Here is a 25976-nt window from a genome sequence, read left to right on the forward strand (position 1 = left end):
GGCTGCAGCTTGAACCAGATGACTCGGACCCCCCTCCTTCCCACCGCATTGACCTCACAGGAAATAACTGAGCTGGAGAGGGGTTCAAATTTAGCATGGCTTTGCTTGACGAACACTGACTTACTGGTTTCTACTGACTCAGAAAATGGTCCTTTTTTAGCATGTGGCCACCATCAGCACTGTTGGTAAATTCCATGTTTTAGTCTTTCTTTTGGTCTTTAAAACATGATCCTTGTGGAATCAGGTTGCACGGCAGAGAACAGAGGACGGATTGATGCACAACACCTCCTGTTAAAAACACTTTTGGTAAATTTGACACAGTAATGGTGAAAATTCTCATGGTGCTATTATTTTCATCTTGGTATCCTTTTTTTTTTTATGTGATATTTTAGTTGTAACCTTGTTTTTATCTTAAAGAATCTGATTTGTTTATCCAGTAATATTTTTGGATTTAGTACAAAAACAAAAATTAAAGACAGCACGCTACCATTCAAATGTTTGGAGTCACCAAGACTCCAGTCTTCTGTGTCACATGATCCTTCAGAAATTATTCAACATTATGTTGGAAATATTAGCTTTTTTTTTTTGTCAGGCGCTAATTTGCAGACTCTCTTTAAGCTAGCAGTTGCAGGGTCCACTTGTTTAAGCAGCAATGGAGGCAAAACAGATCCGTGAGAAAATTCAAACAGGACAATTTAAAACAAAACCAAAAGGCAGGGAGGAAAGTATAGTGTGGGATCGTTTTAGTTAAGTAGTCAACCAGGAAGAATCAAGTTCTGGGTATGTGATATGGAACTGTGTTCTTTTATGTGATATGGTACAGGCATTTATCATTATTGTCGTGTTTCCAGGGATGTTTGTATTTAATGAAATGACATGTCGCCATCTAAATTTACTCAACTCCTGTTACCAAATATTTGTATGTGGTGGTTGTGTGAAATTAACAAAGATTGAGAATAACATTACATTATTTGTTGGTTTGTTTTCAGTCTACACTGTTCTTGGCTGCGGTTCAAAAATGGAGCTTTGCTCTGAGATTACCACTATGAAATCTAATCTTACTCCAGGGGAAAGAGCTTGAACATTTGAAGACTGGCCTGGACTCATGCAAACATAAGACGGGTGCAAAAGCATCCTCTAAATAGTCTTAACAGCAACTCTCTTTGTTTGAGTTGGGAAGTCCAGACCTGCTCTGTTATGTCATCAGTCTTTTTGACCTGATTTCTGTAACTTCCCCTGATTCTTTTAACTGAAATGCGACTTCCTGCTGACTGTGGGCTGCTGGGAATTTTTTTTTTAAAGATCTGCAAAACCACATTGATATAACTAAGTAGTCTTAAAACCTTGAAATTATTTTGGAACATAACCCAATTGCGATATAATTTGGCAGTATAAAATATTACCATGTTAGCGTTTAGGGTAGGGGTCGGCAACAGGCCCGCCAGCAATAAAATCTGGCACGCGCCCGCAGCCAGTTTATTTTGATAGCGGCTGGTTCTGAAATAGATCTGTCATGACAGTAACGGTTACTCACAATCACTTCATCTTTAGTGAATTTGCCTTCAAAATAAAAGTACGAAAGCGTTTTTGCAGCAATGTTTTATTTTGAGATGAATTGAGAGCTTTTCATTTGAAAAGTTCTGACAGACATTTTAAAAGAGTCTGTGGATCGCTTCGTTGCAGATAAAACACATCTTCTTTGCATTCACAAAACTAGGTAGGATGAACGCATAGTTGTTTCCATTCTTTGTATGCCCTATTTTTACTGTCAACTTTCCTCTTTAGACTCTTTTCATAGTGCCATTTTCTCTCCCCAGCTAGCTTAAATGTTAACATCACTCTCTGCACACGACGTAATAGCGTACCTCCAGCACGCAAACAATAAAAAACAAAGCAATTTAGTGTGAGGATGCGTACTAGTGTTTTTCTGAGTGTAAAAGTAGGCTAAGTCAAATAATTATTACAATAAAATAGGCTCCATTGTGCAACCAAGCAAATTAAAATGATACACTTTTATTATTCACAATATGGAAAGAGGTAATAAAACATAGTTTAAGAGCATGACTCAAACCTGCCATTAATGGGTTTATTCAAGTCCTCTTTTATTTTGAGTTATTTTTATCCATTCCGCATCTCCGACATATGTGTGTTTTAGCAAGGCGGTCTGTGTTGCAAGTTGGTGAATGAAGATACTTGCCAGGTTATGTTACTACTGCTTTATTAATTTATCCAGTGCAAAACCCACACAACGCCACACAAATGTCGCTTTTTGTTAATGACTGTCCTAATACAGGATTTAACACAAGAGTAACAGCTCACTACCAGTTACAAAAGACACTGTAACAGTCTGTCACAGGCAATTCTAGTTGCATTTTTCATCAATTCATTTCTTAAATTATCTTTTGACTATGTTCTGGCCCGCCATGTTAGTGGCATTTTTTTTTGTTTGGCCCGATGCCAAACTTACTTGCCGGCCCCTGGTTTAGGGTCTGTTAGCTGGTCTAATACCCTCTCGTCCTTCATTGCCCCTTGCTATTGGATTTCTCCCCTGTGTAGTGAGCGTGTGGTATTATCAGGTTTAACTTATGTTAGGCCCTGGATTTTGTCACTTTTCCCATCACTATGCTGGAGGTTTATTAGGATTTAGGCCATAAGATCTTGTGCAGAATATAGAGCACTCTATTTGTTGTCACAGAGCCAAACAAACTCATGTTTGTACTGTCAGCTAAGCCATGCCGTTACCAGGGCAAAAAATAGCCTCTCGTGCTTGAAACTGTAGTTCTGTTGAAACAACAGCTGTCTGTAGAGTTATATTCAACAACTGTATTCTTATTTTGTGCCATAAGACCATAATCTTATGGCATGGGTAATTTCATATTATATATAATGATGTAGATGGCTTATGCTGGACATTTTATGAAAAATGGCTTATATTTACATTTATGCATTTGGCAGACGCTTTTATTCAAAAGGCAACTTACATTGTATTTTTAAGGTACACATTTACATTCTTATCAGTTCTTGCTTTCCCTGGGAATCGAACCCATGACCTCGGGTTCAGTTGTGAACGCCAACGCTGTACTGTTTGAGCTACGGGAAAGCCATATGCAAGCCCACATGGATGTGCAGGCTGATTTATAAATGTTTGTTTGTTTGTTTGTTTGTTTAATAGTTTGCCCAGTTTAGTAGCTTAAAGCATAATCAATAAGAGTTTAGTACTCTTAGCTCAATTTACCACAGTTTATTATGTTTAAACCTGTTCTGGAAATTTCTTTTTTATAGCCAGTGGAGAAAATATGAAGGGACAAACCCTGTGTACTCTGTCTAGGCGGCTTATATTAAATGATTTATTATTATAATAATAAATCTTTTAATATGCCAATAATACATTTTTATTATTATTATTATTATTGGTATTAGGCTATTACTTAAATGTTTTTATAACAAAACATAACTGCAGATTTTGCCTGGGCTTAGCTATACTATTAAATTAGTTTAATTATTTATTATCATATAAAATTCATTATCTATTATTATTATTATTATTATTATTAATAAATGTTATCATGCTTATTGATTGGATATTCCAGGAACACACAAGTTACTTAAGCTTATTGGATTTTGCAAACAATTGAATGTAGCTTCAGACTTAAGATTATCTGGCCGGACGTTTTTTTCTTCTTCTTTTTTCCCCCCCTTTTCTTCTACTCTTGCATATGAATAACTTAAAGCAGTCCAGTCCATTGACAGCTGGCCAAATATATCTAGCGTTGCAGTGTGTTTGTTTCACGCTGTGATTCCTTTTTTATAATGCATCATATAATGCGTTTGCAAATAATGGGTTGTGCAGCTTAAAATGAATCACAGCGTGTGCTTCTGCAACACCATTGACTATGAAGACTGAGCTGGTTAAGAATGGCCTAAATGTACAGGCAATAATGGAAACCTTGACTGTAACTTAATTTCAAAGTTTCGAATTTAAAAAGGTAGTCTCACATTGCCAAGCCACCAGTGAATTATTCACAGCGGCTTTTGTTACCGCATAAGTAGTGTCCTGTTGGTAGTTACAGTCGCTTACTAGTGACCTAGCATGACGTGTCCCTGTATCAATAGATGTGGCAAAAGTTACTGTTTTAACTGTGTCCCCTTTAACTTTAGGTGCTACACGCTTGATCTAGGAGCAACAGGCTCGGACAAACAACAAAGCTTGTTAGCAACTGTGCATGAGGAGTTTGCTCTGTAGTTGATTATTAATGGTGACCAGGGTTAATTGTGTCATCAGACTCCTCGACTCTGTCATCATCCAGTTTAGGTGTTTAGATCCGTCCTCATCTGTCGCTAGGCAGCCAGCACTTTCCCTCCGGTTGTCACGGTAGCAGATGTGTATGGGCCCGTTGACGTCAAAACCCAGATCCAACAGCAGACTCGCGCTGCATCAGAACAGGAGCCCTGCGTCATTAGACTCAAGATTATATCAATATGGACACAAAACATGACTCTTGAGCTTAAAGAGCGCGAGACGTGACTTGCATAGATGTCACAAACCAAAACTACTGAGTCTGTGTCATTGCATCACGTCAAATGTTACGTTTAACATTTAAATGTGTATAAATCATCTTGACATTAGCATAATGATTTGCATGATTTAAATTGTAGCATTTTGCATTTAGCTTTTTCCTTCTCTGGAGCTTTTGTAATTGCGTGTTCCACTATTTTCAATCAACAGCCTTTTGTCAAGGTAACAACTCCTTTAATTCTTATTATTTTCTGATAATGTGTTCCAGGGCTCCAGAGATCATCCTGGGCTTACCCTTCTGTGAGGCCATAGACATGTGGTCACTTGGCTGCGTCATCGCTGAGCTCTTCCTGGGCTGGCCACTTTATCCTGGAGCACTGGAGTATGACCAGGTAAGATAAGGCAGTGATCTCGGATAATGACCCACTTTGTTGCTTTGGGGCCATGCTAATGTGTGGTAGAGTATGACATCATTTGCTTTTATCCTCATTGTAAGTCTTTGTGCTAACTTTTCTTCACAAAAAAGAAAATAATTAGCAGCAGGGTTGTGCAAAACTATACATACAGGGTGCAAGTATAATGGAACGGGGTCTAGGGGTCTCCTGACATGTTTTTAAAAGCTAGACTATTTTAACTTGAATTCAACGTCGTAACAGTCGTGTTGCAAAACTCAAACTGTGAAACCAGTTTAAGCATGCTAGATAGAGACTAACCAATAGTGGATTTTGGAAAAATTAGTTTATCTAGATTTTCCCCCCCTAGGAACTGCCACCAAAAACAACTTTAATTTAAGTAAATGTAATTTTAATAGGGTAAGCCCAGGATGATCTCAAAGATATATATATATATATATATATATATATATATATATATATATATATATATATATATATATATATATATATATATATATATATATATATATATATATATATCATTTTAGAGATCATCCTGGGCTTATCCTATTCTAATAAAATCAAATTAAATATTTTTTATTTTAAGAAATCATCCTGAGCTTACCTTAATAAAATAAAAAATATTTAATGAAATACTTTTTAATTAATCATCCTGAGAATGTAGTATTCAAATCCGTTCTGCAGAATTCCTAATTTTCCCACAAACAAGTACAGAAAACCCAATGTCTACAGATTTTGTCATGGACACATAAACTGAAAGATGATTTGCACACATTCAAATGTGTGAGCACATTTATGGTCACCATGGACCAGTGCTGCCGATAAACCAGTTGTCGGAGGTGGTGTAAATGTCACATATGACAGTAGCTAAACTAGCCGGCTATGTCAGAGTAAGCTGGACTGGGTTTGCTGACCACAAACCCTCGGGCCGCCTGTCAGTGCCAGCAATGGGTCCAGTTCCACTCCACACAGCAGAATGTATTTATAACCAAAAGCCCCACTCGCACACACACCCTCTCCCTCTGCACTATCAGCAGGTTCTCACTTCAGCGCGCTCTCTGTGTTTGTGCAGCGCTTTGGCAACCCGATCATGTCACTATAACACCCCTAAGATGCCATAAACACTGCTTGTTTAACACAGCGGTGTTGAGCCTCAGCGCTTGTAAAAGGAGAGGTGGCGTCATAGTCGAGAGAGGAAGAGACTAAGAGGAATGAGAGCGAGCAGCCAAAGAGGGCTTTGTGGTGGCTTGTGCTTTCACTGGTAGAGGCCCACTATGACACAGTCTTTCTGAGAAGCAACAGATGCACGCTTGAAGGCGAACGTCAGAAGAGTTCACTGACCAGTTATACTCGGTTTCCCAAGGCAACAAGAACAATGGTGTTGTTACACAGAGACTCATGCATTGGTGGGGTTGGACTGCTCCTGCTTTCCCTAAAAAGACAGTGCTATGGTTAACCAAACACTGTTAATGCCTTTGTGATGTTATTTGCGTTATGAAGTCATCGCTCGTTACCGTCATAGATTTATAAAAGCGTGCTTTGGCAAACAAATCTAGGTAGTTAAAAGGGAGTGATGTAGCATAATGTTTAAAGATGAAAACCAAAGAGACTATTATTACAAACTGTAGTCTAGTCAGACAGCTTATTTAAAACTATTCAAAAATAAAACAAGGCTGTCTTAAGGTCATTGGTCATGTCTGGAAATGCATGTTCAGTTAGGGCTGGGCGATAATTCGATCTCGATACGGGATCGCGATAATATTCTGAACGATTTCGATAATATGCTTGGGACGTATTATTCGATATCACATGAAAAACTAAGCGCAACAGTATCTGCCGGCTGCCGTATCTGCCGGCAGGGCACGCCCACTTCTCAGCGAGCACAGTGGCTACAGTAAACAGAAGGAGACTGAGAGAGAGGGAAAAAAGTTGTAAAAAGGATAAAAAAATGAGCGAAACTGAAGTTGAGGACAGCGAAAATAATGCCGAATGTGAAGGCGACATCACTACATAACTCGAGACCGAAGACATTGTTGAAAAAAAAGGTAACACGACGTCAATTGTGTGGACGCGTGGTTTGGATATGGCAGACAACTGACAAGCTGAGCCATATAGCATTAATTATCACAGGCGATCCCGATCCGTGATAATTAATGCGATATGGCTCAGCTTGTCAGTTAACTACGTCTCTGTGTTGTAAATGCTGCTCCATCTGAAAGCAGGTGATGGCGATTTACTACTAATCAAGGAACCGGCTTTACTGACGAGATGTGCCTAACAATGTCATGCGATATATCGCCCAGCCCTTGGTTTACTATGTTTACATATTTGTGCAATTTTGGCTCAGATTTCATTCTACTTATAAAACAATTCTAGAGATCTACCTTAATCTTACAGGTAGTATTTGTGCCAGGGCCATGTTTACTCTTTTTGTAGGCTACTTGAGATGTTCACTGTCCAGCCAAAGCAATTTGATGTGATAGTTGTCACAGCTGTTAGTTTATATACAATGTTTCAATAAGTAAAAGTTTGTATTATTGTATAAAGGGAGATGACTCATGTTTGCAATTACAAATGATGTGCACAACCTTTTATTTTTGTATTTTTCAATACCTCCAAATACGCTGCTCTCTTGACCAATAGAAAGATTCATAAATGTGGGAGTGTAATGTGAATCCTTTGGCTGCATGAAGACCTTAACAAAAATATTTTGTGCTCATTATTGAAAGGCATATTGTTTAATTTTTTATGTTATTAAACTTTATTCTAAAGTTTCAGTGAATATCTTGTTTCTTCAAGCTTCAGGATGTCCCTTACACTGGCAGCATCTGCAAAAACTACATATCGTGATAAGAATCGAGATCGATCAATATGGAAAAACATATCGTGATAAAAAAAAAATCCATATCGCCCAGCCCTATGTTCAGTGCTTTGTTGACTGAATGACCAATACCAAGGGCAATATTTTCCCCTGTAATTGATTTTCACAATCACTTTAATAAAATAAAAAAAGTCTAACTGTTAACACACACTGTGTTGTCTGTGTATTTTAAATACTTCAATTTCTATTAATTATTTGAAACATATTCTCTGCATGAGCAATTCAATTAAATGTAAGTGAATGCATAATAACATCCACATTACAGTAAGTAGCTGTTAATGATGCTCAAGATACACTACGTTTCAAAAGTTTGGGGTTGTTAGATCTTTTTCTTTTATGTTTTAGAAATAAGTCTGAAAAACCGCACTCTCAGGTTATATTTTCATAAATTTATTATTACTATGTCCTCACAGACGCGTTTCGGCCTAAGCCATCATCAGTGTGTACTGTGAAACACCGAAAAGATTGTTTTTTAAAAAAACAACACATCACAGGTGAACCTCATTCCGCAAATCATCAGCACCTTCAGGTGCATCAAGTTACCAACATTGTGGAAACACCAGGAATAACACAACACAACATACCATATGTAATGTCCATGTGACCCTTATGAACAATTTATACAAAAACAAAAAATAAATAAATAAAAAATAAATGAAAAATAAATGAATCAATAAAATAAATGAATAAATATAAACAAATTAATTTTAGAATACATGGTAAAAAAAAAAAAACTTAAATAGATTTCAAATTACATGATTTCATAAAAAACAATTCAAAGGCAATTCTTCATTTAAACCATTAGGGAATACTGTTTGAAGTGTATAAATCCAAAATGCCTCTCGTTGAAGAAGGTAACGCTCCCTATCTCCACCCCGTTGAAAAGGTTTAACTAACTCGATGCCTTGAAATTTCAAAGTACAGATATCATGTCCAAACTCATTAAAATGTCTCGCCACGGGTCACTTGATATCGTGATTGCGTATGTTACTTTTGTGTTCGTGTAATCTTGTTCTTAACTCTCTTTTTGTTTTACCAACATAACAGAGCCCACATGGGCATTTGAGCAAATAAACAACAAAGGCCGTACGGCAAGTAATTCTCCCTCTCACAGAGAATGTCTTGCCGGTCCGTGGATGTGAAAAGGAATTACCCAAAATCATCGCATTGCAATTAATGCAACTCCTACAAGGGAAATTGCCCGGATCAAGGGCTGTGAGCCAATTGGTAGGCGGAGTGTAAGAATCAGCTCTAACCAGCATATCTCTCAAATTACGTGATCTCTTATAAGCAAAAAGCGGAGGGTTTTGAAAAGACTGGCCAATCTGTGTGTCACTCGATAAAATATGCCAACGGGGTGGAGATAGGGAGCGTTACCTTCTTCAACGAGAGGCATTTTGGATTTATACACTTCAAACAGTATTCCCTAATGGTTTAAATGAAGAATTGCCTTTGAATTGTTTTTTATGAAATCATGTAATTTGAAATCTATTTAAGTTTTTTTTTTTTTTTTTTTTTTTTTTTTACACCATGTATTCTGAAATTAATTTGTTTATATTTATTCATTTATTTTATTGATTCATTTTGATAAACGTTTTTATTACTTGCACCCATAAATTATTTTGCGAGTTGAGCGCGCCTGCTCTTAATACTATTTGAAATAAGTCTCTAATGCTCACCAAGGCTGCATTTATTGATTAAAAACACAGTAAAATGGTAGCATTGGGAAATAATATTTGAATTAAAAAAAAATACTTTCTATTTTAATATATTTCAAAATGTAATTTATTCCTCTGATGGCAAAGCAGAACTTTCTGCATCATTACGCCACTCAGAAATCATTCTTATTTGCTGCTCAATAAACTTTTCTTATTGTAAATTTTGAGAACTGTTATGCTGCTTAATTTTTGTTGAAACCCTTTCTGGATTATTTGATCATTAGAAAGTTCAAAAGGCTGAATGAAAACTTCAGACACATTAAACTAATACTAAACGCGTACCTTATGCCTAGAATTAAATTAAATGTATGAAATATTAGATAGCAAAATATCAGTGAAATGCACTATATGGGGCTTTTCACTCTCACATTGTAAATTTAAGCATTTTTGTCACATTCAGGATATTATTTTATCACCTCCAGTGGCACTTACGATGACCCATGGTTCATTTCGGACCCTGTCATTCACTTCCAATTAAACTTTCCGTTTCCCTCAAGTTGCTTGATGGGAACCGTCCATGTACTATTCTGTAGGTGCCAGGTGGTGTACTATAAATTAATCAGGATTAAAAGCGTCAACCAAATGGTAAATAACACATTTTGCCCTGCGTTGGCTTGCATTAAGTCTGTGCAGTGTGAGAGGTTTGACATCTGTTGTGGGCAGAAAGAGTGGCCAGCATCTTGACTTGGCATCTTAAGAAAGCCCTGAGGAGCAGCAGACCCCATACTGCGCTCTGTATTGAGAGTTAAACACTGAGCTCGCCGAGCTTAGCCGTCATGAAGCTGATGAAACTGAGAGCTTGAAATAACAACTGAAGAAGTTATTTGCTTATATTTGTCTCTTTTGTTGTGCATATCAGAGCTGGTTTTGCTGGTTCTTGTCGATTGATTTCGCCCTGTGCTTTGTAACTTCTTGAAACGTTTTTTTTTTTTTTTTTTTTTTTCATCCTGAACATGCACAATCATTGGTGATATCCTAAAATATTTGTTTCTTCTGAATAAATTTGAGCCATATTTATCTTTCGTAAGCACTAGGGTTGTGATACAAATATACTTGTCAAGACAAAATACCATTCTGAATGGTTCATTGGTATTTTGGCACACAATTCCCCTGCTGCATACCACTCATAGGGACCTGCCTATTCCTGACCAGCCTTATCTTGAATTACTTCCTCTTGGAATAGTGGAAAAGTACCATCATCATCTTGTCATGCTTTGTAAATCAAAGGATTTATGTCATGAGGGATTTTCAGATGGATTTAGCTTTACTTGTTTTATCAGAAATCCATTAATATTGAAAACATCTCTGCAGATTCGTTACATCTCTCAAACTCAAGGGTTGCCAGGTGAGCAGCTTCTGAATGTGGGGACGAAGACGGCCAGATTCTTCTGCAAGGAGTCCGATTCACCGTATTCCACCTGGAGATTGAAGGCAAGGGTCCATTTCTCATCCACTTAACCAGACATTGCTCTCATAAACAGCATATCTCTCTGGATTGAGTTACTGTCTGCTCCGCATAAAGTTTTGATGTGAATTTCTTATGTAATGACTTCAAACACACGTCCTGTTTCTGCAGACGACTGAAGAACATGAGACCGAAACAGGACTGAAGTCCAAGGAGGCGAGGAAGTACATTTTTAGCTGTCTGGATGACATTGGACATGTAAGACCTCATTAATCTTGCTTAGCTTTAAAATTATGGAGTTTTTGCTTGCATATTAAATCAAGAAAAGTGTTGAGAACTTGGAATTATTGTTATTGATTTATAATTGTTGTTATTGATATTAACAATAATTATTACTATGATTAATATTGATAAAAATAAATAATGCAATAAAAATTATTATTGTATGTGGAAGAAGTAATGATAATAATTGTTTTTAATGTATTTAATTATTTGTATTTTATTTGTTGTTGTTTTTTCTATTAATTTATTAGGTGAATCTTGTGCTTAACATGGAGGGCTGTGACCAGTTGGCGGAGAAAGCTGACAGGAGAGAATTCGTGGACCTGCTGAAGATGATGCTGATGATTGATGCCGATCAGAGAATCGCCCCTTCAGATGCACTTACTCACCCTTTTGTCACTATGCAGCACCTGATGGATTTCCCCCATTGCAACCAGTATGTCCTGACATTTTTAATGGCAATTTCATTGACTGTTGTCTATTTTGTGTGGCCATTCTCGAGAAATCATTTGCGTGTCTCCAACAGTGTCCAGTCCTGTTTCCACATCATGGATGTGTGTCACTCAAGAAGCATTTACGATACTCTCAACCGCAACAAAGCACCCCCACTCATGAAGCCTGTGACTCTTCCAAGTGCTCCAAATATCACTGTCGCCTTCAACAAAATGCCATCTGTCCACTCTCAGGTAAAACAGCATGCTCTGAAAAGTTCTCAGGGTTTAAGTGCAAGCAAGAAGACAACGACAGATTATTTCTGAGATTAATCTATTTACCTTCCCATTTAGACTCTGCCGCCGTCTGCTCCACCTGTGGTGCATCCTGGAATTCCCATCCAGACAGGAAGTTCCCAGTTTGGGTGTAACGACTCCTTTCAGCAGGCGCTCATTCTATGCCCCCCTGCTCTTCAAGGTACTGGAATATTCACATTCTAGTGGGATGCACATAATAATTTGAACTAGGGATGCAGGAGGGCACTTTTAATTTTTAAAAAATGTATTTTAAAAAAAAAAAGGTCAAGGTTTTGCAGTGCTTGATTGTAGGGCTCAACAATTTGGGCAAAAGTGTTGTGATTTATATATCAATATGACTATAAAATGATGTATTATAATTGTACTCTAAAATAAAATGACTATTGTTATTATTATTACTACGACTAAATTAAAATATTAAGCAAAATAAGAAATATTACCATTATTTAGTAATAAGAAATATTACAAATATTTCACTGTAGAATAAAAATAAATATAATTTAATAACAATAATGATAAATAATAGTTTTACAGTACAACTATAAAAATGTCAATTTTTATATTTATGGCTGTCTTTAATTTTTTTCATTTTAAAACCATCAGGATTTTATTTTGGCAGAAACCACATGGAGACGTTAATTTGGTTGTTTGACTCTACAGGAATCCCTTCAAACCCAAATCAGCCAGGAGGATATTCGGTTAGAATGGAGAACACTCTTCCTCTGGTGACCCAAGCACCAGCTATTCAGCCCTTACCCATGAGACCAGGAGTTATAGCACAAGTGAGTGCCTATTTCACAAGATACTGTGGAAAAATAATGGAAATCAGCCAAGGGTTGTTATCCATTTTGACGTACCAGTTTTGATATTTAACACGAAGCAAGATACATTACAAAGGTTCAGCATTGTCCTTTCTTGACCTTTCAGCAGCCGTGGTCCAACAGAACTCCACAGATCCTAGTGCCAGCTTGGCAGCAGGTCCCACCACCTGCTACGAGCTTGGCATCCGATACTGTCGTTGGACCGCAGAGGAGAGGAGACTGGGGGTAAGATCATCAAGAAGGAGCTGCCCCTTAAATATCATGCGCTGACATAACCTCTTGAGCATTTCGGTGACCGTTGTTTTCTTTGTTAAAGGAAAGTGCGGCCACACAGCAGCCATTACAGTTCGGTGATGACCCAGGCTATTGTTCCCAGCCAAATGGCTGTGTCAGCCCATCAGCCTATAAACATTGGCATCGCTCATGTGGTCTGGCCTCAGCCTGCATCTAACAAGAGGAACAAACCCAGCCAGAACAGGTGAGCAAAAGCCTACAGTCATTGGCAGGGTCTCAAAAGTGAGATGCCTTGGCCTCTATTCAAAACTTATGATACTCTTAATTTGAGTTTAATTCGATTTTGATTCAATGGATCCTTTTCACAGACTGTGACGCACTTCCGCAGCTATTAACATTATTTTTTTTATTAATTTTACAGTGGACTATTAGTAATAATTAGTAATATTACTATAGTGACTTCTGCTTCTGAGAACCCCAGAAAGGTGAAAAGGATCCATAACATTTAGCCGAAAGGCAGAGTTGAGATAAATATATTCGTTCTTGTTGCTTTTTAGGAGTATGAATGTCTCGCACTACACGGACACACAGCCCTCAGTGTGTCCGTCACCAAAGATGGCGAACAGGATGGCGAGTGCGGAGCAACAGCAGAGTTCTCCTGACAGAGCAGTGCAGGCCCAAGTGAAGCAGGAACCGGACCAGGTGGAGGAAGAGGGGTGCTATAAGGCAGCAGTGGCCAATCAGCAACGAGAGTCTATCATCATCAGAGAGTCGCCCAGTCCGGTGGTTAGCGTTATTAGTATAAGCAGCAGCACAGATGAAGAGGAACAAGCACAGAGGTGCTCTCTTAATAAGTGAGTTTAACCCTCAGTATCAACTTACGTTTACAAATCAACATACATCACCGTCCAAAAAGTCATGTTTAATCAATTTAATGCATCCATGCTAAATAAAACAATTAAATTCTTTCCAACAGAAAAGTAGTGTATATTCAGTATTCAGGCCGGGGTGGTGTGACTTATTTTACTTGCAAATAGATTAACCAATCATAACATAAGTAATTTGCATATAGAACTCTTAAAACCGCATAAGCAAGTACACCCTTTTTAATTCAGTGAGAGGTTTTAAATGGTTGTGTAAAGCTAATTTATGACTGTTTTGGTGTAAAACATCTTGACTGACATTGTCAGTAGATTTCAGGGAAATAAAATGCTAAAATGCTACTAAATAAAACTCTACTAGAAAATATTGTCAGTAGTGGACTTTAATTCTGTTTAGCTTGCATACATATGGCTCTTGTTGCTAAATTGAGTGGCATGTGTCTTCGACAGGTGTAAGGGCAGTCCAGAGTGTGAAGCATGCACAGGCTCTCTAAACATGGAGCGAGTGTGTTCCCTCAGCAGTCCCGATAGCAGTCTCAGCACCAGCTCCTCAGCCTCGGCACAATCCAGCCCTTCTCCATGCAAAAGACCCAGCAGGTATGGCATTTTATATTCAACACCAGTAGAACTGTGAGGTGAGGTTGAGTCTGTATGTATTTTGATGTTCTGCAGTATATCAGAAGATGACGGCCATGAAAGTGGGTGTGAAACAGTAGACGGCTCGCCCCCTTCAGACTCCTCCCTAGGGCCCCACGACAGCCCCTTCCCCGAAAGACATTTCCTGACCAATCAGAACCAGAACCAGGAACCCCAGGCCAGGCGTGGACACCCTGACACAAGGTTGAATAAACCTGCAGTGAGGACCGTGGTGGTGCCGCCCATGAGAGTGCTGAACAATAACCATCATCCCAACAGTGAGCACCACACAGGTATGGACCGGCCATATGTTGAAGAATAACTCCCGTTTTAGATCTTCAGAAACGTATAAAGTTTTTATGAAAGTGAAACAGTAGTAGTTGCCTATGTTTTCTTGAAATAATGTTTTGGGTTTGATACAGGCTGTCGATTATTACAGAAAATAATTTCAACTTGTCCTTCAGATTGTAAAAAGCAACACAAATTTAACTGTTACTATGGAAGTTTATGGGGCATTGAATTCATCTGAGCTGAAGCGTTATCTAAATCAACCTTTTATCTTTCCATGCTGTTAAACTGCTACTGAAAGGTGTAATTCCTGCTGGTGGAGTTTGCTTCATGCAAACAATACTTTGCTGATAGCTACACTACTATTTAAATTTTGGACTTGGTCATATTGGTCATATACATTTTTTTTTATGTTTTTGAAAAGTCTCTCTTTCTCTTTTTTTTATTTATTTTTTTTATTACCAAAGCTGCATTTATTTGATCAAAAATACAATAAAAACAGTAATACTGTACTGTAAAATATTATTGCAATTTAAAAGCTATTTTCTATTTTAATATATTTTGTAATAAATGTAATTTATTCTTGTGATGCAAAGCTGTATTTTCAGCATCATTATTCTAGCCTTCAGTGTCACATGATCCTTCAGAAATCATTCTAATATGCTGATTTGCTGCTCAAGAAACATTTTATTATTGTCAATGTTGAAAACAGTTGTGCAGCTTCATATTTTTGTGGAAATCGTGATGCTTTTTTTAATTAGAATTTTTAAATGAATTGGAAGTTCAAAAGAGCAGCATTTAAAAAAAAAAAAAAGCAATGTTTTGTAATTTAATGTGTCCTTGCTGAATAAAAGTTACATTTTAAAGAGTAAGAAAAAAAAAATTTGAACGTTAATGTATCATCTCCCTTTGTGTTTTGTGTGTGTGTTGTGTGAAAGTTTACTTTGCATGACACAAGTTTGGATTGGATTATAACTTTGCACAGACAAGCACTTTCTTTGTAATAAAACATAATGGCCTGGTTTCACAGAAATGGCTTAGATTAAACTAGGATTAGGCCTGAGTTCAATTAGGGTATTTAAGTAGCTTTTAAATACATGCCTTAGAAAAAAAAAACATTACTGGTGTGCATCTTGAGACAAAACAGCTCAAACATGCATTTTAGTCGAAGACTAGCTTAAGCCTTGTCTGTGAAAATGGGGGATAGTGTTTAAATGTCCTGGCTATATCTTCACAAAAAAAAAAAATTGTTTTAACTTGTATCCTAGTGCTATGCTAAATAGCCTTTCGTTGTATAAGTGCATTACAACAAAAAAGTTTTTTACTAAAGTAAGGATGGTCAAAATTATTTTCTGTGCCATCATGCCTCAAGAAACTGTCTAAATATCTCAACTTTTGTCAAACCTGTAATGGTGCTTTGTCCTGTGCAAGTTAATGTACAGCTGTTTCTTGAAGTACAATTTGCATCCCATTTACATCCACAGCTCAGATTTTTACATAGCTGCGTGGGAAAAATATAAACCGACTTGCTCCATTCCGTACTGTTGAACAGTGTCTGTTTTGTGAAAGAGTTTTTTTTGTGTGTGTGTGTGGTATACAGACTGGTTTCTCTGAATGGACTTTTTTCCAGTCTAAAATTGGGCTAGTATTAATACAAAGTTCCTTCTGCACAACCAGTTTTTTTAGTGTGGTCACAGCCAATGTCTACTTTACAGGTCATAGGAGAGAAACAGGAAGTTGTCACAGAGGCTATCGCAGGTGATTATGGGTATAACGTGCACTGCGACCCTGTGTCTTGTGCGCGACATCCCAGTGTTGAGTGACCCTTTCGGTTTGAGCTTCCTCTCCCATACCTGTGATCTTTTCATTCCTGTATTCATTTTTACTCTGCGTGTTGACTGCCCTAAATTTCTTTACTTGTTTTTGGAAAAGAAATTCCCGGCCTCCCCCTTTCGTGTCAAAGCATATCTTTCCTGCTTCCTACATGGAGCCAATGCTTTGTTTTCAACGCATGCTATGAAAGAAATATTGCTGGAGCGGTAAACTCTTTCAAAGGCTTCTCATGGCACGTTACCCTTTTGGGGTGTCCATGGAAAGTTTGAAGAGAGTTTATGTTTTAGATACATTGCTATCTAAATTTGTTTATAAGTTGGTAGGTCCTCAGTTTTTTTTTTTTGTTTTTTTTTTTAACCTCAAAGTTTGTACTTGTTGTTTTTGATGTTTAAATCACTTTCTTGTGAACAGAACGTCAGCCAATTCAGTTCGTGTACAAGTTGCAGTTCTTGTGCCAAACTGCAAGCGTTCATTTCTATTAGCTGAAGTTTTGCATTTAAGTTTAGTTATCCTTCTTTCATTTTATCCCTTTTATTTATTGATGACTCATTTTTTGGTCTTTTCTGCTTTCTGCAGTCTTCGAATCCTCCTGCCAGTCCAGAGGTCGCTGCGGCCCAGGACGACTGAGCCACCTTTCCACGCCCACGCTGCCCCGCCAGCAGAAACTGAGCTCTTCATTCCAGCCACAGCCGCCAGGCTTTGGCCAGGTCTGTCGTGTTTAACTCTCTTTGACTTCTCTCGGTAATACTGTACAAATTGAAAACTTAGAGAAAAGCTCTGTAGATCATACTAGATGAATTATTTTATTAAAATAAACATTGTGAATGCTGATGTTGAATGAAACCATATGCTGAGTCTGTTCCACAACAATTTTTTAGTTCCCAAAAAGTACATGGATTCAAATGTTTTGCTTTTTATTTAAGATTTAGTTCAGGACCTTATGAAATCCAAAATTGATGTTTTGTGTCTTTTAGTTTGTCTGTTAACTTTTTTTAAACAAACAAAAAAGCACATGTTTACATATCTAAATGTACCAAAAAATACTGATGACTCCAACCAAATGCTTTAGAATGAGTGTCCCACCCACTAATAGTGCCTGCAATTGACTACCAAGTAGTAGATCATAATTGTGAAAATTACGTAAACTTTAGCTATTGGTTAATTAAAAATTAAAATAAATTTGCCGCCCAACTTCCTATTTTAAAGTCAGCATGAAATGTTACCCTATATATTTAGTAAATGCATGTTATAGATTTTTATTGTGAATATTTGTCCATGGATGTTTATTTAGGATACTTTTTTTGACTGTAATTTTCAATCAAAATGTCTACACAATCTTCCAGTAAAAATAACTTCTCTCTGGTGACAAATGCTAGACTTCTCTAATAATTGAGTCCGCTTTTCTTACAATCAGTTTCAAGCTTTCATTCAGATCGGCCTCCACAATAATTGGGAAGTTAAAATTTTGGAACAAAATTGACATTGTTTTGTTTCGTCCCCGCTCAGGTCCAGCATTACGGCTCTTGCCACAAGGAGTGGAACGGCAACTACCGGCAGCCGCGCCGACCGCAGGCCTTCATCCCACCCACGGTGCACGGCCACACCTTCCCGCTTCCCCACGGCAGCCCCACACACTCGGCCGGCCACCCACCACCTCCCGCCCTCCTCTCCTATCCACCTTCCGCCCCCGTGGCCCACCTCTTGCCTTCACCGTGCCCACCACCGGGCCCTCGGCCCGTCTTGCAGCCCGCCTACAGCCTGGTGCACCACCAGGGCATCAGCGTAGGCATCAACCACAGGCTGCTGCCCTCCCCCACCCTGCTCCCGCAGGGCCAGTTCAAAGCCCTCTTTCACCCACACTCCTATGTGGCGTCGCCCGTCTACGCAGGCTTCCCCCTCAGCCCCAGCAAACTCAGTCAGTACCCATACATCTGAGCTGGAGCCCGCGGCAGCCACGCGCACGCAGCCGGCACTGAGCCGCGACATCTTTCTTTTCATTTCCTTTCCTTATAAAGTTTGACGATGATGATGATGCAAATCAAGCTTTACAGATATCATGGAGAATAAAACAAACAAATGGATGTGTGAGCGAGTGAGTGGATTGAACACAAAAACTAAATTTTAATGTGTTTTTGCACATTTGATACAACAAAATCCCTAGTCGTAAGACCCTCGGCAGAGGGCCGCAGCAGTTTCCCTATGCTATTTTTCGATATTGCCTTCTGACGTGTGTGTTAGACACAGTGACTCTCGTTCAAGCCATCCCTGTCTCCAGTGTGCGTGCGAGTCCCCCTTGTGGTGACCCGATGTTACCCGTCTGTATTTTTCCGTAGTAGCCCCCATGCTCTTCAGTGTTAAGTCTCTCTTTTAGACCGGTGTTGAAAAGGTTCTGTCGCACTGCATGTCTCTGCATGGGCAAAAACCAATGTTGGACTTCAGGAGGGGGGAGGGGGGAGGGGCTGCAACCCGTCGCTTTTCACCCTCTGTGTATATGTTGTAAGACTTGCTGCATTGAATCCTTGGGGTTCAATAAACAGTGCCTTAAAATACATGTTGTTGCAAGTTACCCCGAGTCCTACGTGCAGTCATGCGTGTACCGGACTGCAGCACTTGAAACATTTTCAATCGTTATTTGTGATTTTTATATTAGGGCTGTTTCATAGATCTTTTCGTGTGTTTTTTTTTTTTTTTTTTTTCTCGAGCTTGATGCATTTGCGTATTCGTTGACTTACATAATCTCTACTTCGGTGTCATTAATCATTATTTAATTAATCTCTTAGGGTCTCGACAGGAGTTTTTGTTCGGAAAGCGGCTTGGGTGTCGAACCAAACACGCCCTAATGGGTCTCATGTTTTAAACCGTCAGTAAAATCTCACCCGATTGGCTGTTTACGCCTGCCGAGTGCATGATCAGGCTCATGAGTTGACCTTTTGTACAGGGCGAAATGTGTTGTTTAACGCCTTAGATGATTTGCGCATTATTCGGAAGCGATACAGTCCTTTTGCGTGTGGTATTTACAGGTGGATGTATTACGCTGAGTGGTAGCAGAGTTCGATTTTTCGAGTATAACGTGCTTCGCCGTAGCAGAGGCCGATGAACTATGTATAGAAACGTTTGAGTACTTTCATATTTGATAATCTGTTTCTAATCTAATAGTATTTACACTGTTTAATGAAACTGCAATACAATCCATAGTTTTCGGTGTGTGTTTTTCGTTTTCTTTCCATCAGTTCTATATTATTTTTAGAGTTAGAAGTGTTATCGGTGTTGGACTTGTATCAGCAGATAGCTCTTTGATGATATTGTATGGTTTCATGTTTGCTTTGTGCAGAATTATTCAGTATTGAGTATCCAACTGTAAAGTCTATCATTGCTGGAGTATTCAGTGCTTTATAAGACGAGAGTTGATCGTGTGCAATTTTCTTCATAGATGCATGTGAAAAGATTGGATTTTGTATTCCCTTTCTCACCATTTAATTGCTTTTTTTGACGCTGGCTGTTTTTATTTCATACATTCCGTCAGGGAGAAATAGCTTTTTTTTCTGTGTGAATTTCTTTTCTTTTCTTTTTTAGATTTGAGTTTTTCATTAGGTGCATTCTTTCATAATTATGCTTTCGCTACACCAAAGACAGTAATTCATTTCTTAAGCAGAGTAGCTACTGTTTTAGCGTAGACCTCGAACGTAGTGTAGTTGAGGCCGTATTTAACAGAAAAATCTATGTAAAAATGTTGAGGTTGATGTTTAGCTTTTTCGGGCAAGTTATGACTTTGTTTCATTTATTCTTGAATGTATCATAGATAAGCTGCTATATACTGATTGCCACTTCATAATAGCTGTGAAATTAGATGATTAACTTTGTTCTTAGCCTTCTTATTTTTATATACGTCTAATTACCTTGAAATAGAAGTGAGATGATTTTTTTTTTTTTTTTCGTTTGTTTGTTTGTTTTTGGGTTTTACCGTACTGACTGGCATCAGAAGCATTTTAATGCCTCTCTCTGTTTTGCTTTCTTTTTTTGAAGTGTCATTGTAACTACTGTATTGCAAGTAATGGAGATTTTGGGGTTTTTGTGTGCGTGGGTTTTGTATTTTACGTTTTGTTTGCATCAGTGTTTTATCTGTTGTTATCTTGGGGCTAATCTTACGTATTAGATGCATATTGGTGTATATCTATCTTAGTACGTATATTTGCATTTTGTTAAAGCATAGCTTGCAGGATAGATTTAACTTTTTGTTTTAAGTATCGGTATAAATTCTGTATTCAATGACCCACTCATCTCGCCATTTCAGAATATTCATTTTAGTAATGCTATTAGCACTTGATCCGTTTGATAAGCTAGACAAAATTTAGGGTTGGGCAAAAAAAAAAAAAAAATCGCATTTGGGCGTCTCTAACTACAGTGCTTAGAATTTTTATTTGATTTCATTTCCCCCCCTTATTATAATTTTACATTGAAATGCACACAAAAAGGTGTATCAGGTATATTCATGTGTTAAGAAAAGGAAAAATGATACAGAATGCACGTTTTGCTTATGTTTTAAGGCGGACTGTTCGCTAACTCTGAAAACCAGGAGTTATTAGGGCACCCGTTCTCATTTTGTGGGCGACTCTACATGGGTGTGTTCATTCTCGCACCGGTCCCTGCTCTTAAAAGCGAGCGACACTGCTTTAGTGCCTTTGAAATGTGCGTCAGACCTTTATATCCCTTTTTCAAACACTGCCTGCCAGCCTCTTCCTCGCTTTCATGCTTGACCGAGGGATGAAAGCGTAACTGCAGTGTTTGATAGTCACAACTGAAGTGCTGTTACCGACCAGTTGCTTAAAAGTAGATCGTAATCCTGTTGGATGTTGATAACCTGATAACCAATAGCGAGTGTAACTTGATACTCATGCAATGCAGTAATCGCCTGAAAGGTGAAAAATGGATGTTTGTTTCTCAAAATCGTGGAAAGGAAATCCAATCATGCTTGATTAATTTATATTTTTATGACCAACAACATCAACAAAACAATAATGAAATGATATCAGGGATTGTTGTTATTATTATTATTATTATGCTGACTAAACGCCCAAGACACGGTTTTCTTGTATTTGGGAAGCTTTACATGATACACTGTGAATGTAAACCACCATTTGTTAAGTAGAATGAACATTGCCCTTTGTTTCACAGGACGTGATCAGAATTTTTGCTTTAGCATAGCCGACTTCATGGAGGTACAGTCCCAATTATGGCGTTGTACCTCGCATTATGACCCTATATTTTATATTTAGCATGTAGCACTAGAGATGAGTACCAAATTGCTACTCATGCGCACATTATATGAATTCTTTTCATTAATTCACTGCAAGTAGACATTCCCGAAATGTTTTACTTCTAACAAGGTCTACCAACCCCAACCTAATAAGAGTGAAACTTGGCGTAAACGTGAAGGATCTGCAAACGAAACTAAAGTCATTGAAATGTCTTTGAAACTCCCAAACCAAACAGTTTTTTGTTTTCTTTGATTCATGTTTTTCTTTTAGATCTTCTTGTACAGTTAATTCAGGGTCCTTGTATTTTTCATATGTGCTACTGTGTAACACTTGCCGTAGGATTTGGGTTGGATTGCTTTAGATCTATTTTTAACTCCTCTGCAGATTATATTTTAGTAAAAGTTAAATCTCACTGCAAGTTATCGGATAATATTTAGACTTAAGAGCAAACAGACTTGATTGACTAAATCTGAACTGTTACTGTTTTCATATTTGTACATTTTTTTGTGGCTTTCTGATTTCTGTTTGCTTTTGATTTCTATGCTACATTAGTTTGCCATGTAGCCACTGCACTGTGCAATATTCACTATATGAGGACTGGGAACCTTTTTTTTTTTTTTTTTGATGTAATGTCTCTTACAGTTTGCGGTCGTATTTCTCTCTAGTTCTCAGTGATTTATATGTGACCAAGCCTTATGTACTTTGTCACAGAAAGCGGGTTTTCCTGGTGACTATTGGTGAGTGTCAAATTAAAGAAATTATGGTGTATTGTCAAAATTCACTTTGAATTAAAATATATATTGCTGCGGGCACATAATGTTTGTTTGTCTTTATTTAAAGAACACTTTTAGACAACTGAGAACATGAAGAATGTGATGCGTTCTTGCTTGATGGATGCTTTTTTGTTGAAAACACTTCTCATTACAAATTAATTCTCTTCTGAAGATTATATTTAAATTCACATTATATTATATATTAATTCTAAACAAAAATATAATCCTGTACCAGGCCAAAAAAACTTAACGAAAGTGCGCCATCATGCGGATGGAATCACAATTTTTTTATGACGTTTTCTATCGGTGCTTCCGGTTGTTATGTAACACATGCTTATAAGTAGCATATAAAAGGACATCTATTCTGCTAAAATCTCTTTAATAAGTACAGGTATTTTAAAACTCGTTTATTTATTTGCACATCAAATTATTGCTGTAATTCCCTTACATCGTCCACTTTTTAGTTGAGTATAATGTATATTTTAACTGTAACATTTAACTTAACGGATTGTTGTAAACTAGGTATTTTTACTATGAAATGAGTTTAGAACTTTGAAACTGTCAACCTCTTGCTTTATAGACATTGCAAAAGACAAGATTACATTATCATTCTTTTAATTATTATTTTTTTCTTTACCACTTAAAGTCAGTATAAAAAGTCTGATAATATATAAAATCCTAAGGAATTTCGTAGAATTTCCCACAATAGCATACAGCATGATGTCGATGAACATTGTTAGTATTGGCCTATCAATGAGCAGCAGTCATCCTCATGTAAACCCAGCAGAGGTCGTCTTCCTCTCGTTCATCAGTGCTCATTATAACGCGCCTGCCTCATCACCAGTTTGCCTGCAATACACTCGCTTGGAGACGCGGTATTTTTTCCCAATCAAAAGCAGCCGATTTTCCGTCGCAGCATCATTAATATAATAGCGGGATTATAGGATTGACGCTCATGGATTCCTATGCTGAAGATCCGTTTCATGAAGCGTGATAGATAACCTGCTGTTATAACGCGCGCGTGATTGATGTGGCGGTCACGGATGCTTCTGAATGCGCTTTGCAGACGCATCGCCTTAAAGTTTCAATGCTGACATAGAGCAGAAAAACAGTGGAGAGAAGACCTCAGTCTAAGGAACTGTAAAGGATAGATCAAATGTCTTTTTCGGGACCTTTCGGCCTATTGCTGAATTTATCTCTAGCCCGATGGCACCAAGAAATGCGCGTAACGGTTTCTACATTTTGGGCTCCAATAGCGGGAATGGCAACGCTGGAACCCAAGGCATGTCGGAATGGATAGGCTTGTCCTTGTGCCGAAAATATGTTGACCTGGACGGTGTGTGGACCAAGTGTCTGATATCTGTTGGAATTACATTGCTCCTGGTTCCGTCCATATTTGCCATAGACGGTGAGATATTTTTGGGTTATTTTGTGGACAACCTGTTTGAGTGTCCAGCTTCAAAACCTTCCCATAAAAAATGGAACGTTATTATGTTTAATTTGAATGTTCTGAAACTGCACGTTTGACTTTGAATTTAGAATCTCGAATCATTTCAAACGAACTATATTCGGAGGTTCTAATTGTTAAACGCAATGCGGAATAAAAACTCGCTCTTATGAAAACGTTAGCACATTAAGACAGACCATACATATTTGTTTAGATCTTAACCACTTGTGTGTGTTTTGTGTCTGCGCTTTGTTTGGTTTCCTGTGGCCGCTTGCGAACAAAACAGAACAAAACCTCTCAGACAAAAACAAGATGCAGGTAACGTTAGCCCTACATCACTCTGATCTAAAGCACTTGTGTATAAACAGACCAGGGCATTCGGTGCTGCAGTGCTGTGGTCTGTCGCTCCTCAGACGTTTTTATTCATTTTCAGTGGTGATTTTGCGCACTCGCAAAAATCACCAAGTGGCCGAGGTGAAGGAATTTGGAGATTGTGATTAATCTCGAATATTTTGGTTACGAAACACTTTAATTCACTGATTCGTTCAATGACGTTCCCTGCAGGTTACTTCTAAATGCGCCAGATTCGCTACAAAACAACCGATTTTTAAAAGTTCGAGGACGAGATGGCTGATTCGTTAATATCGTTTACAAACAAAATGGGATATTTTGTTCATTCACTTTGTTCCTAAACGAAATGTTTTGTTTATTCAGTTTGCTAACAACATATAAAATATAGTATATTTTTTATGCCTATGGTTGACAAACGAGATTTGTTGTTTACTTATTTAGTTCACGAACGAGATGCTTCAGTGAGTAGCCAATTAAATGTCTCCTTTACAGCCCGCACTCGAATTCTATTGGTTCTTGCTATAATCAGTGTTTAAATGGAGGAAAACAGTCACGTGGTTCAATGTCATAAACGACTCTGCGTTCGTATTTACGAGTTGAGAAGTTGTGTTTACTACAGTGCGTTCAAGTCACTTTCGTTGGAGCAAGATGACAGTGTGCCTTCTCTTAATTAACTACACAAGGTTTTGAAACTCGTGTAAACTTTATTTACATATTGTTATTACAATGCTATTATATTTTGTTTAGGGAATTAGCTTATTTTGTTGTAAATAAAAAGGCTGACAATGTCACTGTTAAAAACCTATAAATATTTTGATATTCCGTCACATTTCTCACTGGCTGCATTTCCGTTACCCTTCAATTTGCACAAATTGAAATTGCGATTTGAAAATACGCCCAATGGAAAAAAACCCATATATCGCAAAAAAGTTACAGTTTTTCTGGTAATTTGAATAAGGAATATTTCACAAAACTGCAATTTGCATTCACGTCAACTGGCTTACGTAAAAGTCAATTATTCTTTGAAGAAAACGGGGTATGTTTGGACAGAAGACGAGACAGAGTTCTTTATTAAACTAAAAAAAGACAACAATTACGGGAATACTGGATTATAAAGGACAAAGATATATAAATATAAAAATAATGGCTAGTGCGGTGGCTGCGATATAGGCTACGTAAATGTGTTGCCATGATTTTTGGAATGACTTATCGCGAGAGGAAAAACTAAAATTTATATTTATAATTAGTCGTATAACATCGGTTAATGGAAAAGCCGTCATTTCGCAATAGTTTTTTTTATCGACATTTAGAAAATATCGCAAAAGTTTCACGCAAATCTGTAAACCCAGGCTATAGAGTTCGGTATCATGTCATGTCATAATGCATTGTGGGAATCACGGTACGGAAGTAGATGTACTGTAGTAGGTAATTAAAATTGTAACATTGGTCATTTGATAATATTAGGTTTAATTTAGGTTATTTTAAGGAAA

At 37.8% G+C, this 25976-nt stretch overlaps 2 protein-coding genes across 5 annotated transcripts in view; both read left to right on the forward strand.

Moving 5' to 3' along the window:
* hipk3a (homeodomain interacting protein kinase 3a) overlaps positions 1 to 22726 on the forward strand; it is a 39472-nt gene extending 16746 nt beyond the window's left edge. Inside the window, exons 3-16 of one of the 4 annotated variants that reach the window (XM_081356201.1) lie at positions 4785 to 4908; positions 10843 to 10962; positions 11108 to 11194; positions 11470 to 11654; positions 11745 to 11904; positions 12004 to 12127; positions 12571 to 12749; positions 12895 to 13013; positions 13105 to 13266; positions 13580 to 13876; positions 14354 to 14500; positions 14576 to 14832; positions 17237 to 17367; positions 18167 to 22726. In XM_081356201.1, coding sequence (XP_081212327.1) covers positions 4785 to 4908; positions 10843 to 10962; positions 11108 to 11194; positions 11470 to 11654; positions 11745 to 11904; positions 12004 to 12127; positions 12571 to 12749; positions 12895 to 13013; positions 13105 to 13266; positions 13580 to 13876; positions 14354 to 14500; positions 14576 to 14832; positions 17237 to 17367; positions 18167 to 18595 — 2521 coding nt within the window. In that variant the 3' untranslated portion in view covers positions 18596 to 22726. The remainder of the gene's footprint in view (positions 1 to 4784; positions 4909 to 10842; positions 10963 to 11107; positions 11195 to 11469; positions 11655 to 11744; positions 11905 to 12003; positions 12128 to 12570; positions 12750 to 12894; positions 13014 to 13104; positions 13267 to 13579; positions 13877 to 14353; positions 14501 to 14575; positions 14833 to 17236; positions 17368 to 18166) is intronic. The other 3 variants (XM_081356202.1, XM_081356203.1, XM_081356204.1) reach the window with 3 other exon arrangements.
* A 1168-nt stretch (positions 22727 to 23894) lies between these two features.
* The window catches only part of kiaa1549la (KIAA1549-like a), a gene marked incomplete at its 5' end in the record, with an annotated part of 56638 nt that continues 54556 nt past the window's right edge, over positions 23895 to 25976 (forward strand). The window contains one exon of the mRNA XM_081356910.1: positions 23895 to 24096. Coding sequence (XP_081213036.1) covers positions 23895 to 24096 — 202 coding nt within the window. The remainder of the gene's footprint in view (positions 24097 to 25976) is intronic.

The sequence above is a fragment of the Scardinius erythrophthalmus genome (assembly GCF_964197995.2).
Source record: "Scardinius erythrophthalmus genome assembly, chromosome: 24".
Lineage (NCBI taxonomy): Eukaryota > Metazoa > Chordata > Actinopteri > Cypriniformes > Leuciscidae > Scardinius > Scardinius erythrophthalmus.